This window comes from Etheostoma cragini, chromosome 15, assembly GCF_013103735.1.
Source record: "Etheostoma cragini isolate CJK2018 chromosome 15, CSU_Ecrag_1.0, whole genome shotgun sequence".
NCBI lineage: Eukaryota > Metazoa > Chordata > Actinopteri > Perciformes > Percidae > Etheostoma > Etheostoma cragini.
Window position 1 is genome coordinate 4,800,093 of NC_048421.1, and position 17,528 is coordinate 4,817,620.

Below are 17,528 nucleotides of genomic sequence, written 5' to 3' on the forward strand. Positions count from 1 at the left end.
GGATGAAGGGGAAGAGTAGAGAAAAAGTAGACGAAGGCAGACTAAAAGAGAGGAAGTGCTGTGTGAAAGAGGTTTGGTGGTAAAATGGCACGGGAGAATTAGAGAGAAATGGGAGGATAGAGGCTGGCGACAAACAACGGACAACTCAAGCTAATTGCTTATTTGCATATGAAGAGGTTCTTTCCAGTACCCACACTTATTGAAAATCATTCATGAATTGATTCATCCAGCTCATGCAGTCAGATAGTAACTAACCTTAGACTGAGACTCTGATTGACAAAAACGACATTTATGGAGTGTTTGACATCTAGATTTCATAAAGTAATAATCTGTGAAACTTCCACATGAATCAAAGTCTGTTTTGCCACACTCATACTGATAGATGTACTACTAAGTCAACAAATTCAGATGAATACATGTATAGTATCATCCCTGCACACCCTCTTATCCTTCACATTCTTTCATTAGTGATTTTCTGTGTTTTTGGTTGAAAATGTGGTCTCCATAGAGAACAAAGGAAAAATAAATTCAAATCTGGATGTTCCCACTGTATACCCACACATGAAATAAAAATGGATGGTATGGCTGCATATACTTAAATCTGTCTGTATTTCCTTTTATAAATTATAATATATATAACACAATGTAATCTATAATCATTAGTTTAAGCCTTAAACCACATAAATATCAACGATCAGGAATTAGGAACATTAAAGAATAAGCCTGCTGTATTTTTTATTTATTGCCAAGAAACCCAAAGAAAAGACCAAAATCAACAATGTGCAGTTAGTTTCTTAATACTTTCTGACTTCCCTACCCTGTCTGTTGCTCACAGCCCCAAGTCCATTGTATTGAACTGAAGACGTACATCTTTAAGTAGTCTACAGTATATAGTGTAATTTCTAAAAAGGCTAAGTTTTTTTACAGCTAATAAGCCGATTAATGCTCTGCATTATTTCAAGTGGCCTTATTTGACTCGAGTCACGGAAGGTAACTATAACCTTAGCTGTTCCTGTTGGACACATCAGCGTGTAAAGCATTATCAAACAGAACTCGGCCTTGTTTCCGCCACACTGGAAATGTATTAAACCCCCTTCCTTTTAATGTATCGAACCACCCTGATGTATAGAGCAGCACCAAACAGCCTCATGCAATGAAAAGCCAATGAAGTGATGCACCACACACGCACGCAAGCACGCACGCACACACGCAAACACAAACACACACCCATACGCACGCAAACAGGCATGCACGTAAGCACGCAAACACGAACGCACAAACAAACATACACACACACAGAATGGTGAGGAGGGAATAGAGAGATGGATGGCTGCTTTTATCTCTCTCTTAGAGGCTGAGAATCTAAATCACAACTGAACAAAAAGCACACACACACACCAACACACACACACACACACACACACACACTTCTGTATTAGTGTACCTGATGATCTCACACTATTACTTTCTAGAAAATAAAGACGGTCTGCTAAAAATAAAACCTAAATCAGACACACACTCACACACACACACACACACACACACACACACACACACACACACACGCACACACACTCACATACAGTCATTCTGGTGTTTTCAGGTCAGCATGTTCATCATGATAATGTGTGAGTAACAAATAAGCCACCAACACATGCCCGCACGCTGTTGACAAACCCAGCTTTAAGCAGACTATAGTTTTGATAACGTCCCTGCATCCACAGTTTGTTCTTTTCTTATATTTTTGTCTTCTTTCAACCTTTGTCTTTTGACATCTTCAACTTCAAGGATATTAGCCCTCCAGGTTGCAATGGTTTATTTGAATATCACTAAGCTTTTCTGCTCAGGAGAACACCTCCAGAGGAGACAGAGGAATGCATAGATGTAAGAAAGACCACCTACACCTACAAGTAAAACCTCGCAGCGAAAGTAAATTTATTATTTTAGAAGTGTAGGTCTTTCATTTAATGGCATTACACAGATGCACCTACTACTAAAACATTACAAGATTGCAGTTATCAAATGGGAAGATGATGCACCCTAACTAAAAAAATTATACTAATACCTCATCTGCATAGCACATCTACAAGAATTCATGTTTATTTTAATGGAAATGTAGGGAATGTGGCTCATATTACTACCCCTTAATAAGATGCAATATAAGTAGTAGATTTTGACAAGCAGCAAAGGTTATTTCAGTGATTAAGGCCTTCTCCCCAAGACTTCACCCGCCATCTAATTTAAACTGAAGGATAAAGATCAGTTACAGTGCAGTTCATAATGGCCTTTTATTATTAAATGTGCTTACCGAAATTATATCAGTGGCCATTTGGATGTGGTGCTTTGCAATATTATTTTAAGATTGTAAACCATAATGTTCTAAATATAATAACATAACTCGACAGTACCATTCAGTGTGGAGCCAGACAAGGTTGCTCATTCTTCTTCTAATTATTATACACCATTACAATCAAGCCCTTAGCCATAGCAATTCAACCTGTGTTTAAAAAGAAAATGGTACTACAATATAATTCAGCGGGCTACTTATATATTCCAACACCCTGGAATATGAACAACTAGACCTTAAACATCTCTTATAAGCTAATGTACCTCCTCCAGCTTTATTACAACTCAAACAAGGCAAACTACTGGGATCTGCTCGAGCCATCTTTCGGGCGCTTGGTTAGGATTGGTAGAATAATGACGTTCAAGATGAACCTTATGCCTGACATCACATGTTAGTCAATGTGTTTTTTAAGTGAATTGTTAATAGTTTTGTATTATTAAAAGGACAATAGAAGGTACCTAGGGAAAAAGTTGGATTTTGATATTACAATAGCTTGGAAACAGCATAGAGATTATTCTGAAGAGGTCTGAGCACAGTAGGATACATTTATGTAGACTGGCTTAACTCCTATTTACACACATTTCCTGTTTTGTTCCACATAGATATAGCGCTTTCAATCATGCAATCACACACATTAATTGCACAACTAGTAACATGGACATGAAAGCGAATATTTGATTGGGACTGACTCCGTCACACTGCCGGTTTATTTCTCTATTAAGGTCGTATAGTCCTGTGCTTGGGAATTAATGTTGTTTGTGCCTGTGTGGGTACATGTTTGTGCTGAATGCATGTGTGTCAGAACCACACATTTACAGCAAACTAATGAATGCACACACACAGGGAAACAAAACAGCATAGTTACTAAAATAGCAAAAAACACACACACACAAACACACACACACACACACACACACACAGACGCACACACACACACACACACACACAAACACACACATACATGCAGTGGGAACATCTATCAGGAGATATTTGCCTCACAAAGGTCAACATGTCCTGAGGGCAGCTGCGACCACAGCCACAGCAATGCATTATGGGAAACCGCGAATAGGGATGGTAGTCCAGTGTGTGCATGATTGTCTGCCTGTGTGTGTCTCAGTGAGTCATGTGGTTTAGTTTCTCCTACTGGGCCCAGTATACTGCTGCTGTCACTTATGTATTAACACATACACATATGAACATACACATGCACACTCCCTTTTGTGTGCTATCGTTTCTCAGTAAGCCGTAAAACACTGACATCATGATAGAGAGAGCCTATCTATAAAGCAGAACAGACAGTCCCACTTTACTAATATTGATAATAATTGCAGCTATATCCCAAACAGGCATGACATGGTTAACTATAGGCATCACAAAACACTTATGTAATAAAGACCTATGTTAGAACTCCAAAAAGCTGTACTTTAATAGGCAGATAATAAATAATACAGCTCTCTCCCTCTCCCTCTCACTCACACACACACACACACACACACACACACACACACACACACACACACCCACACACACACACACACACACACACACACACACACACACACAGGACTGGAAGATGAGAGGTAGAGGAGAAACACTCTTCGTTTCACTGACTTCTGACTAACTGTTGGCTGTTCTTAAGAGTGCTGAACTACAGACACACTTGTATTATTTAGCTTTACTACACATCTTACTTTCTCTTTTTGCACCTCCAAACCTCTTTTTCAAACTCCTCAGTCTCTCCGTTGCTCTCTGCTATCTCTAATGTTCCCGAAACAGCTGCTCTGTTTCTGTGCTGTCTTTCGTCCATCTATCTGTTTAATCCTCTTATTTAACCTCGTCTTCAGGTAAATCTAGGGTTGCAAAGGGTCTGAAAATTCCCCAAAAATAAAATGTTTCACGATTTCTATATATATTTAATATAGAAATCTTACCTGTTAATTAGTAAAGCTCTGTAGGCGGAAATACACATGAGAAGACTAAGTCAATCTGTAGCATGTGTCTGGATCGTGTATAGTCAAGGTGCCATGGGACCTAATTGTTAGCGGTGGTGTCTGGTGTAAAGAAATTGGTCATCTGTAGTGGTCCCATTAAATCTTAGTTGCTCGTGTAATGCATGTGTGATTATTGTTACTTTGTTAAACAGACCGGACTTAGGTTTTACCCCATGATAATTATGAACCACAGCCTCAGATTGTTGGTCTTAAGGAACTAATCTTAAATCCCACTGGCATATTTACCATCAAAAGTAGACAATTCTGACCAGATAACAAACTGTGTAATCTAAGATTAAAGCAGAAATATTTGCTTCATCAGTCCATTGCTATTTGTGATGTTACGGGCCAATAATGCTGCATGCATACCAAACAGTGAAAATACTCCACTAGGCAAAAATAGTGCCTCAAATCAAGGTTATAAAGGAAACACAAACAACTGTGTCCAGATGCCCCCATGATTGTGACAAGCTGGCCATGAGGTTTATCTCATTTTGTCCTTGATCTAACTCTTACACACACACACACACACACACACACACACACACACACACACACACACACACACACACACACAGAATGTATATATCTCTTGGATTTTATACAACAGAGTTACATTTCAGATACTGAAACACCATACATCATTGTTACAGTAATAACAAGACCCTTGCAAAAAACAAACTAATGGAGTAACGATAATCAACCCAGAGTACTCTGGTGTAATTCACCAGAGGATTCAGCTTAGTAAAATCTATTATTGGTATTGACAGTTAGGGGATAAAAATCTGGTGATACTCTTGAAACAAAAATGTTAGTCAAATCTGATAGATTTGACTAACATGAGAGGATGCCTTGGATCTTTTGTGTGGGAAAGCGTTAGCAGTTTGGGCAAAATTGACCTTACATATATACAGATTGACCTTGCATACCTTGCAATATGTGTAAAAATAGAAATGGATTTTATGTTCTGGATCATGCTATCCATCAATCTTCATCTGCTTATCTGGTGTTGGGTCGTGATTTTAGTTTCCCGGATATTGTTACTAGCTGATTCAAAACTTTTGAGAACCACTACGCAACATAATCTTAGATAATACAGAAACACTGCTAGCTGTAAGAACTTTGGCAATCTCAAACAAACCCCTGTGAAGATTTCAGCTTTTCTAGAACGCAACACGGTTACACTAAATGTGTTTCCAGCAACAAGCCCCTCATACTAAATGAAAAAGCATGTCATTTTTAATCCCAATCCTTTTTCTAAACTGCCACAGTTACTGGGTCATGGTAAGAGAAAGCTTTTGGTCTGACAAGACCAAAACAAGACTCAGAATCTACAGCCATGTTGACGGAGCTTTGGGGTTTGGAATGTCATTAGTTTGCAAGATATTTGGTCATAAACAAGTGTAGTGGACAAATTGAAATTTTTCCTTGATGATGGCACCAGATGGAAAGTTAAAGCATAATCAAATTCATCCTGAGGATATTATGAATTGGTGCCCAAAATGTTATGGCAGTCCATCCAATAGACATTTCCCTGAAACATACCAATGTTGACCCTAATGGTGGAGAAAACTAGAAAAACTAGAGAAAAAGTCAAGATATCACCAGAGTCATTGGGGTACGTCCTGTAAGAACCATGACTGTCTTTACAAAGTGTCGTTGCAATCCATTGAGAAGTTGTTGATATGTTTCAGTCAGGACCAACGTGGTGTATGGACCGACAGACAAACACCACCTAACCTAAAGCCTCGTTGCTAGCGTGGCTAAAACCTACTTGGCTATGTAGTGTAATGGTTAAAAGAAGCCAATCTTTACTGTTGGTATGAAACAGATGAAAACAGGGATCAACCTTTTTACAGTTAGACCTGCACGTTTAATCGCGATCTCGATTCACCCCTGTTCGCGATTTCATTTTAAATGACTTAAATTTTGTTTAAAATTGAAAAAAAAAAAATGTTAATGACTTTGTATCTCATTTCATTTTACAAACCGACTGCATCACAAACGCTGCTACTATCTTCTGTGAGTTTTAAACAGACTGTATAAAATAGGTTTTAAAGCGCTCCCAAGAGCTGTAATCTTATCTTATCTTATCTTCATTGAAGCCTCTATGTTTACAGGCTTGTGGTGATGCGCAATGTGCTATAGGTACCGAAAAAATCTGTTTGGTACTGCCAATTTGAAAAATATTGTGGCAGAGAATTGTGATATCAATTCTAAGTAAAATAATCTTGATTCATGTTTTTTCCCGAATCATGCAGGCCTAGTTATAATCAAAACTACCCATTCCAACCTTCTCCCTACAAGGATTTTCGGTGCTACAGAGCGGAACATAGGTGGTTTTAGTCAATGGCACAAATGGCCAATACTGTAGTTATTGTGGTGAGGAATGCCTAATTAATCAATGGGGAGTCCAAAAGCTGCATGTGAGTGGCCCGTCCCAACCCAGCCAGATGCACATACGAACACATGCAGAATATAAAGCGTTTTGTCAACAAGAAAACAGAGGAGAAGAAGAGGGAGGAGTGAGCAAGGGAGAGGAGGAAAAAAAAAGTTGAAAAGCAAAGCAAATTGGACTGCTTGTTTCCTCAGAGCGCCTCTGACAGCTCAGTGTGGGTGATTGTGCCTCTTCATCTCCCTCTCTCTGTCTCTACCTCTCTTGCTCTCTCTGATTACCTCTTTCCAGGCGAAGGAGAGAGAACATGGGGGAGAAGGAAAAAGGGGAGAGAGAGGAAGAGACTAGTTTCCACGGTGATGGCTGATGAAAGAGAACGGGACAGGTTCTGCTTGGTTGCACACCTCCTCTTTCTCTCTCTTCTTTCCACCTTTTCTGTTCTTCCTCAAACGCCCATGTTCTCTCTTTCTTTCTCTCTTTCTCTAAAACATATTTCTTCCTGTTTTAAATCTTCTCATCATCCCTCCTTGACTGTCCCTCTTTTACTCTACTCTCATTACCAAAACATTCATTCATTCCTTTCCAATCTCTTCATCTTCTCTCACAACTTCTCACTTTTGTGCATGCTTGTTTCTAGCGTTGAGCCACACTGTGTTGCCAACATCAACCTCACATCTCATTCCAAAACAATGGAAATGAACATGCTGTGGGAAAGTTGTCCACAAGATTTGAAACCTGGTTGTGGCAGTTTGCTAGCAATTCAGCAACTTGAGCATTAGTGTTGTCAGGCCCGGATGGACTGTAAGACGAAAAGACCCGGCTCGCAGGCCGCGTTCCAGTTCAACCCAAAGGGGTTAAATGTGGTTGAGGGTTGTGAGATTTGCTTTGTGCATGGGGGACTTTGCAGTATTGAAACAGCATTGGGCCTTCCCCAAAGAGTTTTCACACTAGTGTCTTAAATATCATTGTTTGCTGTAGTATTAAGAATTCTCCTAACAGCCTTGGACTAGAAGTACAAGAAGGTTAGTGGAAAAGGATGTGCATATACATTTGGCCATATAGTTTATCTGTCTTCTGTTCTTTTTTTCTTTTATTTCCAAACTCTTGCAAAAACCCTATTTTCTCCTCCTTTGCTCTCCACCTCTGTCCCTCTCTCCTTCCTCTCACTGCCACCTAGGTGATCATTATTGTCCCCATCTCAGTATACCCTCCTTCCTTCTGTCTATTACCAGGTGATCATTCATATCCCCCAGTGTGGTCAACACTCCCCAGAGATTCACCTGAAACACCACCACCCCTCTCCTCTGCTTCATTCATGCACATTCTGGTATCTCTTCATTCATGCTCTACCTCCCCCTTCCTTTCTTCTCTCCACATTTCCTGGCTTTCTCGTCCACATTTATCACAGTGGGAACTTAACACTTCAGTACACCTGCACAGACACACACTAACACAGTCACTGCATGCAAGAAATCCCAACCTGAGCACACACACACACACACACACACACACACTGGCGTTAGGTTGAGGAAACACAGACAAACAATTACGAATAAAGGGCAGATTAAAGTGCACTACACTTACAGTAACACAGACCCCATTTCCACCTGGTATTAACAAGTGAGCTATATCTGACATTATATACAACACATATTACACCTGCCTGTACAATCCTCTTTGAATTCAGTGAAGACTTTTACTTTGAAGGGTACACACTTCTGGTGTTATATTTCCTATTTTTTCTAGGTTTTATGTGCTATTAATATATTTTTATGGGAGTTAACATGTTGTCATGTAGAATTTTTAAGTTTTCCTGTAAAAACTAAAAATGTTTTAATAAGAAGTACAGCCTTTTTGTTTTCATTTTACTGTATGTGTCACACTTTGTCTTTACTTCCTCTTTTGGCACCAGTCTTTTCTTTTGGAAGGTATTTCTTTGCTGTATTACTTTCAGTGTTTTTTCCATATGGGATGTCGTGTAAAGTAAATACATTGATATTTTCATTTCGGAGTAGGCCTGCATGATTGATCGTTATAAAATCATGATCTCGATTCACCTTGTTCACAATTTCATTTTTAAATAACTTTTTTATTATCATTATTTTTAATGAATTTGATTCTCATTTAATTTTAATTTTAATCACAAATATTACTACTTTCTTCTGAGAGTTTTAAACATAGACTGCATACAATAGGTCTTAAAGCGCTCCAAGCACTGCAATGCTCTCCTTTCTCTTAATTGAAGCCTTATGTTTACAGGTTTGTGGTGATGCGCAATGTACTATAGATGCCAAACAAATCTGTGTGGTACTGCCAATTTGTTGTGTTTTGTCATGGTTCATGTTTGCAATAAACATTACACTCTGTGAGAAAAGAAATCATGGCAGAAAATAATGATATCCATTCTAAGCTCAAAAAATCGTGACTCATATTTTCCCCCGAATCATGCAGGCCTATTTCGGAGATACAGTTTTATTTTTTTCACGCATAAATCTGAAGAGTTTAAATTTGAAGAGAAGTTTACCAAGACATGTGTGTAGCTGCCGTGTGGCTTGTAGCACAGGTGTACAGGTGTTCAGTGACAATATCAATGGTTTTTCACAGGCACAAGTGTTCATGTAAAAGGGAGATATATGGCTTAATATATAAAATTGGTTTAACTGTAATATTTTTAAATAATCGTCCGGAAACAATGTAAATTGGTTAATTATTTTTTTTACGAGAATTTGATACATCTTTAGTATGTTTGGGCATTTTAAGCTTTGCTTCTTCTCTTTTTGTTTTACACTTTCCCCTGGGAAAGCACACAGAGAGCATTTAAGCACAGAGACTGTGAATGAGTTGTTTTTGTAACAATTTCAGCAGAGTTATGCTGGTGCCTTGCAATACGTGGTAATTTCAGCTCTGGCAGACTTTTCAACAAACATCCCACATTGTAGAAACCAATGCAGCTGTATGGGGTTTATTATTTTTCCTTTGCGGAATAAAGGGTAATTTGTAACTTTATGCTACTGTTTGAAATAACAAGAAGAGGTGGACTTAGGTGGGCTTTCAATTAGTTGGCCAGAGATTGTTTTTTTAAAGAATGTGGTCAACCTGTGCAGATAGCATTTGCATCTGGCTGAGATCCCTGTCTTTAACCAGGTAATATTCTGATAAAGATTACATGTTAAGGTGTCAATGGAGACGTAAATTATCAAAGAACACATTCTTTGCCGGATTACAAGCCGGATTACACCTCAGAAAAACACACACAATGCACTTTAATCACAATCTTAATATTTTCTTTGAATAAATTGGATGATTCTTAGGGCTTTTTTCCACTTTTTCCACCTCATATTGTCTCTGAAAGAAACTGTGTTGCTGTAAGAGGTGCTGCATGCTTTATGCTGCACAGTTCATATGCATGACTGCTCTATACATTACATACTGTAAGAACACTGCATACATGATGTTTTTTTTACCTCCCTCCATCTCTCACTCACTCACTCTCTGATGTTAGGCAGACTACAAGCCACATGTACACGAGTCAGAGACATCCATTTCCTGTCATTTTATGAGGCGTTTATGAATTATAAAAATCGTGACAACAAGGGACCCGGAATGAGCGAAGGGGGGGATAAGATGGTTAGAATGAGAAAGGGATAAGATAATTTACTCACTTTAGTTGTGTTATTGTGTCTGTGCGTGCATGTGTTTTGTGTCTGTTGCATGTGAGCCTGTGCATGTGTGCTTGCACTGACATTGTGCTGACATTGTGTTAACTTGGTGTATTGCTCCCGCAGCTGTGCTTTCTTGGTGGCTGGGGAAAATCCTAAAATGTGTCTATTTATTCATTCAATTACAAGTATGTGTGTGTCAGAGTGTGTGTAAATGAGGGTGTGTGTGTTCAATTAAGCCTACCTGTGCCATCTGGCCCTGTAATAGCATTCTCTGCCCCCCAGAATGAGATGGTTATGTCTGGCTGCATCAGACACACATAAACACACACACACACACATATACTGCACACACACTGCATACACATACACACACATACACACTAGAGGCAATGCAATGCATATTTTAAATGGTAAAAAAGAGTTTCCTCGCCCCTATGAAAGATCAAAGTCAAATAATTTACAGTGAATTATGCATCAAGTCATGAAGCATCAAATTGGAGTCTACAATGTTGTTTGACCCCACTCAGGCTTAAAGAAATAATTAAATATCTGTTTGATGAAAGGATTGATATCCTTAGGATTTTTGTTCTAACACATTCTACAATGAAATTTGCCTGGAAATCCAGACTAAAATCTGAAAGATTAAGGGTTTCATTGAATAATGAAAGTCACACATCTCGAGGGGCGGCACCAAGCGTGCATTTGAAAATCTCACTTCATGCAATTGGATAACACAACGACCAATCACAACAACACATGGGGTGACGTATCCAGAGCCCAATATGCTTAGCTACCAGTGGAGCTAACTGGTGGATTAGACCATTGTCATCTCTTTAGCTCACTTCTGGCCCGCCACGTCAGATAAACCGATGTGATTGGTGCAGCTCGGCTACAAGGGTATAGTTAATGAGCAGCATTACTCGATGCCAGAGTGACTCGCTGAGCAAATTCAAGCTGTGCTCTCGCAAAAACTCTGGATTTCCAAGTTATAATGAAATACTGATTTATGTAAAAGAATTTCATTTTATGGAATGTTCTCTTTTAGTGTTTTAATGTCAGTTTATTGTGAGAGACAATGTATGCTTTCTGAGTAAGAAGTGTGTTGCCAGTGTTTTGGCGTTTTGTTTTTGGTGGTAAGATCAACTGTTTGGCCAAGATACATGTTGCTAATCCAGACTGTATGTCCTGATGTTTTTTAGCAATCAAAAGAAATACTTTTGTACTGTGCACTAGGCACTAGCATGAAGTGCTTCATTCAAGGCTCCACAAAGAAGGTGGAAAGAGAGAGACAGAAGACGACACACATCCACACACGCGCGCACGCACGCACGCACACACACACACAAACTCACACACACACACACACAGTGCTTTCTGTCTAACTGTACAGTCACTTTTTGTTCTCTTAAGATATTACTGCTTTCCTTTGCTTTGTCAAGTTCAGGGCCTCATTACATGCTGTAATAAAGTATGCTTTAACTGCTAACCAATTAAAGTAAACACAAATAAAAAGAGCCACTTTACCTCTTTAAATAGATGTAATCTATCTTATCTTATTTGTCGATCTGCTGCAATTATCTCTGCCCCGTCTACCCTTATTTCCATCTAGGTTTAGGTTTCGATTTCCAAGATCACTGGATAGCCACAAGACTTGAGGATTGGAAATGAGATGGCCTCATGAATCAGAGAGCTGATTCAGAAAGGTACCTGAAGCTACAAACAGGGGTTGTGTCTCTGAAGCCAAGTGGGGAAAACCTGATTTAATGAGGCCGGTTTTTCAATTTTTACAACCCAACCAAAATAACCAAATGATGCAAAATAATAATGACTGCACCACAAGAAGTGCCAGATGTGAAGCTGCAACTGTGTGACATTGCATCTGACAGGTGGAGGCAACTGTGGCACATGAGGTTGAAGCCAAAAAGGGCAGAAACCATCACACCTGGGTCACAATTGTGACAAAAGTGCCAATCCTTGTAATGGTCAGTAGATTCTGGCTCCGAAAACATTGTCAGTAGTCAATGTAAAGCGCTCAACTTCTCTCCCCAAATACAGAGAAAACTTAATGTGCATGTCAGCCACCTTTTCATAGAGTTGTTTGATGATGAGATGTATAACTCCGTTCAGGGTGTAATTTGGGAGTGTTTGCATTAATCGACAGGTATCTCTCAACAATTTGTATTTTCTTGATCCCGAAAAAAAGATGGCTTCAGAGGAACGTATACCTAACAACACCGTCAGTCCTGGCAACAGTGTGCAGATCCAGGTAGGCCTACTTGTTGGTGGTGCAGCCGACTGGCTAATACCACTCACTGCCAGCTTTCGGTGTGTGTTAGTGCTTTAGTTGTACTTTCAGCGAGTGTGATGGCAACAAGAGCATATCAATACAGATCCTTTTCCATTTCATCATGTTGCAGAGGAAGGGGTGTGAGGGTGAACTCGAGAAGGGACAGCTTCTGAGTTTCAGGGATTATGGGATGCTCTCTCACACACACACACACACACACACACACACACACACACAAACACACACACACACATGCACACACACACACACGCACGCACACACTTCTGGCGTTTGACAGACATAGGCAAACAGTAGGGGAGAAAGGGTGTGTGTGTGTTATGTGTGAGGAGAGGCCGGGACAGAGAAATAATAACATGCACATGGATACACACTAGGAAAGGAAAACAGAGAGCTACGCAAACAGAGAGAGAGAGAGAGAGAGACATTTTAGTGCGCGCGCGCGCACACACACTCTCTTGCATAGAGCCAGAGGCAGAGAGACCGCTATAAGAGAGAGACAGACAGCTAGTCAGTCAGTCAGACTGATCACGTACCTTCCAGACAGCAGGTTCGCCAGAGGCCGGAGTGCGTCATCACCTCCTCGTTCTTGCGGCTCGTGTCGTTGTCGCCGCTGTTCTTCACGCGGCAGACCCCGCGCGAGTACAGCCAGTAGTCGGTACCGACGGCGATGGTCATGAGGCTGAAGGCGGCGAACGCGCCCACCGTCGTCACGAGCATCTGGACGCCGCGGTCACACATCAGCATCTTCATATAGGCGGCTCCTGTTTGTCTTAATCGCTTTTGCTCCTCTCTTTTAGATTCACCCTTTTATTTCCTTTTATATCCCGCGAGATTTGGAGAGTCAGTGAAGGGTTCAACAGACAGGCACTCAAAAAAATAAACAGTAATATAGATAAAGGTGGTGTATTTATAAGTATGGAGCGAAAAATAAAGTATTCGGCTGTCTTGTCCGTTGAGTTAACAAGCGGTTCGTGGCAAAGGGCGGGAAGGTGGGAGGGCGGCACGTCACTTTCTCGCTCATCAAAAACCGGTTTTTACCACCACCACCACCCTCATACATAGGCTATACACACGCGCGCGCACACACACACACACACACCGGAGGTTTAACGACCACCGGTTGTCCCCGACTACCCGACACTGCCCTCACTCAGTCAGAGCGAAGGGTAACGGCGATGACACATTCTGCCTCTCCTTCCGTTTATTAGTCCCAGGGTTAGGCTGGGCGAGCTGCGTTAGAGCCGCCTTCCCCACCAGTAACCAGAGAGCTTCTCGTCTCCTCTTTTTTTTGTTGCTCCGTTTCCCCTCTATCTCTCCTCTTCTTCTCCCTCCTTCCTTTCTTCCTCTTTTCTTAACTTCGGATTTCTCAAAAACAGCTCCCTTTATTAATCTGTTAACCCTTAACAGCCAAGGTTTGCATGTGGGGACTCCATCTTTAAAACAACAACAGAAAGGGGGGTTAGTTTGTTTTCTTGATTGATGTAACCGCACAGCATAAGTCAAGGGAGGAGTGTTTCCACTAAAACATCACTGGTCCTCACTCACCGCTGGATTTGTTGACCGGTGAAGGATGTCCCTCCTCGACAAGCTCTCTTACAGCAGCGACAAAACGTGAGGCGGTACAGCGGGTTTCTTCTTTCTTGTTCGGCTTCCTGCTGAATTAGTGAATGAATGGACGGATTAATAAAGCCCATACGTCAGCTATGAAGAGAGAGCGCGGACGTTGACCGATATCCGTCGTGTGTTTTCGACTCCAGCTGTTGACTCACTGACATGCTTTTCCCCCTTCCTCCTCGATGACAGGCTACAGAAAGTCGTCCAAACACGCAGTCGCTAATATAAATTCATTTTTTAATGCATTCTCTGCAGCGGAGAGGCACGCAGCACGGGTATTTAAGTTGAACTGGCTTTAAATAAGCACCCAAAAATGACACCGAGACGAAATAATCAAATGTCATCCACGAAACAGCCGTCTTCTCTCTCTCTCATTTCCGAAGTTCAACCGCAATGTGGACAGACCGTCCGATAAGACGCCTGCTGATGGAGCCTGTAGGACTGTAACACCCGCCTGGGTTTGCTCCAGAGAAACGTGCCCGTTGGTACAAATGAAAAAAATGACAGCCGTCGCCTCCTCCTCCTCCTCGTTCTCCTCCTCTTGCCTTCCTCCTCCTCCTCCTCCTCCTCCTCTCGGTCCAACCAACACAAACCAAAACTAACCGCGGGTCTCCTCAAACTCCGCCTGAGGCCGCACCGCTCGGTTCGGATTGGGTTTGCGGGTGACAGCGCCCTTCAGGAGCTAATCATGTAGAGTCGCTGCTGCGTGTCCCGCCCACCGCCGCAACGCCGTTGGTATAAAGCATGGGGGGGGGGGGGGCTCTAGTTCAGAGAGGAGATAATATGAAGCCCATAGTTTCAGTAAAAGGAGGATTACTTCTTTTAGTAGAGATGTAATCAGAGACACATCTTTATGCTCCTGTAGTCAGGCAGCAGACTACCTGTATCAAAGCACAGCATTTCTGCACAGCATGTTTTCCAAGCAGTGGAGATAATAGGAAATAGCATTGGTCAAACTCGTTGTAATTAGTTATTGGATTATATCTACGTATACCCGTTATGCTAATTGCAATGTTGATCATTGTTCACAAACCACCCGCTTGTAATGTCTTAAATGCAGCTTTCAGTGTTTAGACAGAGTGGCACCGCGTCGCTTGCCGCATGCCGCTTTCGCGTTGGGAGCTTCTGCCGCGCCGCAGAGCTGTCCGTGGTGCTCAATGTTCGTTCGTTGTGGCGCTGTCCTAGGTCGAGGCGCAGCGGTATTCTCCCCTCTATTTCCCTCTGTCCTCCGCGGCGCCAGCAGCCCCTGCACCGCACTGATTAGTTAGAAGAGAGAGTGACAGAAAGAGAGAGAGAGAGAGAGAGAGAGAGAGAGAGAGAGAGAGAGAGAGAGAGAGATTGGCAAGCGATGCATGAAGAATCGCGCCCGGGAGAGAAGCATAGACGCCACTTAAAGGGCCACGGACCGTTTTTAATGATTCCACTCCAGTGATGCTTCCACACAAGGCGGTCTGAGCTTCACACATCACTTAACACATAGGAGTGCGTGCGTGCGTGCGTGCGTGTGTGCTTGTGGATTGTGACGTGTGCCTGTTCATGTCTCCGCTCACGTGACTCTGCTGTGTGCAAATGTGTGCACATATGAACACGTGTAAGTATATTTTTGAGATGTTTTGTATGTGTGTGTGTGTGTGTGTGTGTGAGGTGAGAGAGACAGAGCGAGAGCAAGAGAGAAAGAAAGAGAGAGAGAGAGAGAGAGAGGCAGGAGGCTGAACAGATCTGACTGTTTAAAAGCTCATTGTATGTATCAATGAATAAAAGCCTGTCTTCGTCACTGGAGACAAATACAAATAATAGGATGACAGGACTGCGGGGATGAATAAATACCCCCTCCGCTCTAATTGATATTGTTATAATAGGTTTATTGACTGAAAGATGTTTCTTCTTTTCTTTCTTTCTATTAATCAATGGGAAACAATATGTAGGTTGCTCTGTAATTCCCAGAGTGCATGTTTGTGTGTGAAGAAACACATACACATATTTTGAATAACTACAGTAGTGTAGAGTTAGCTGCATGTTGTTGTCAATCTGTTTCAATGTTAAGTGCCATACCTGACTGATTAACTGACTCGCTATCAGGCTGTAAGTGACTTAAAGATGTAGTGAGTGATGAGCTAACTGACAAAGTGGCTGTTTAGCAGATGATGGAATTGGTGGTTGTCAGACAGACTACATAAATAAACAGAGGAGGAAACAGAAGAATTAAAGCGATAAAAAAACAAACAGAGAGAGAGAGAAAAGTGATGAGCTAGAGGGAGAAAGAAGGATTACAGTTAATAATTAAATAATTGTATGAACAGATCAACAGAGAGAGCAGTGACAGGTCCTATCATCCTTCTCACTTGCTTTACCAGTGTGTGTGTGTGTGTGTGTGTGTGTGTGTGTGTATGTGTGTGTGTGTATGTTTGTGTGTGTGTGTGTGTATTTCTGTGTCTGTGTGTGTGTTTGTCCGAGGCCCTTTGCTGCCTGTGTTATCTCACAAGGAGACTCATTAACATAGAAATGACTTCAGGAAGAGAAGTACAGCATTTCACCTCTGGTGAGAGACGGGAGGGAGGGAGCGATGCTCAAGAAAGGAGGGAGGAGGAGTGACAGCACAGGAGGTGTGGAGGGAGAAAGAGAGAGAGAGAAGGAGGGGTATGAGACGGGGGGGGGGGGGGGGGGGGGGGGGGGGGGGGGGGGTTGGTATGCATAGTTCTTTTGGTAAGGGAAAGGTGATATCTGTTACATGTTTATAGAGTTAACACTGTGTGTGGCGATTATTATATAAGTCCACAATCTTTCCTTGACCTCAAAGTTATAATTAATACTAATAATAACCTTACTTTTTTACTGTTCACTCTCTTTACAGTGTCAGATATGCACATTACATGTATATTTATAGCACACTGAATGTTTCCTACCGCTGCTTGTTCACGTTAGAAACTGCTGAAACTAAATATGTATTGTGCTACAGGAAACACAATGCATTTGTTATGACTGATTGCGATCATTCATCAAATAAAAGTGATTTGCTTTTCAAAACACGATGTAAAACATATAAATGAGATGCTCCTCATTTCTATGTCATTTTCTGTCTGCCGTGACAACTCTTCTCCTTCTGAAAAGAAACACAGTGTAGACTGCTGACAGCAACTTTCCTGAAAGATACAGTATTAACTTCTATTAAAAGCCTGATTACCATTTGGCTTGTGACCCTGGTGTTGCTAGG

At 41.4% G+C, this 17,528-nt stretch overlaps 1 protein-coding gene across 1 annotated transcript in view; it reads right to left on the minus strand.

Moving 5' to 3' along the window:
* cacng3b (calcium channel, voltage-dependent, gamma subunit 3b) overlaps positions 1–14,867 on the minus strand; it is a 22,931-nt gene extending 8,064 nt beyond the window's left edge. Inside the window, exons 1-2 of the mRNA XM_034893091.1 lie at positions 14,249–14,867; positions 13,237–14,136 (exon numbers count right to left, since the gene is read on the minus strand). Of these exons, the coding sequence (XP_034748982.1) occupies positions 13,237–13,453 (217 nt within the window). The 5' untranslated portion in view covers positions 13,454–14,136; positions 14,249–14,867. The remainder of the gene's footprint in view (positions 1–13,236; positions 14,137–14,248) is intronic.
* Between the last annotated feature and the right edge of the window lie 2,661 nt (positions 14,868–17,528).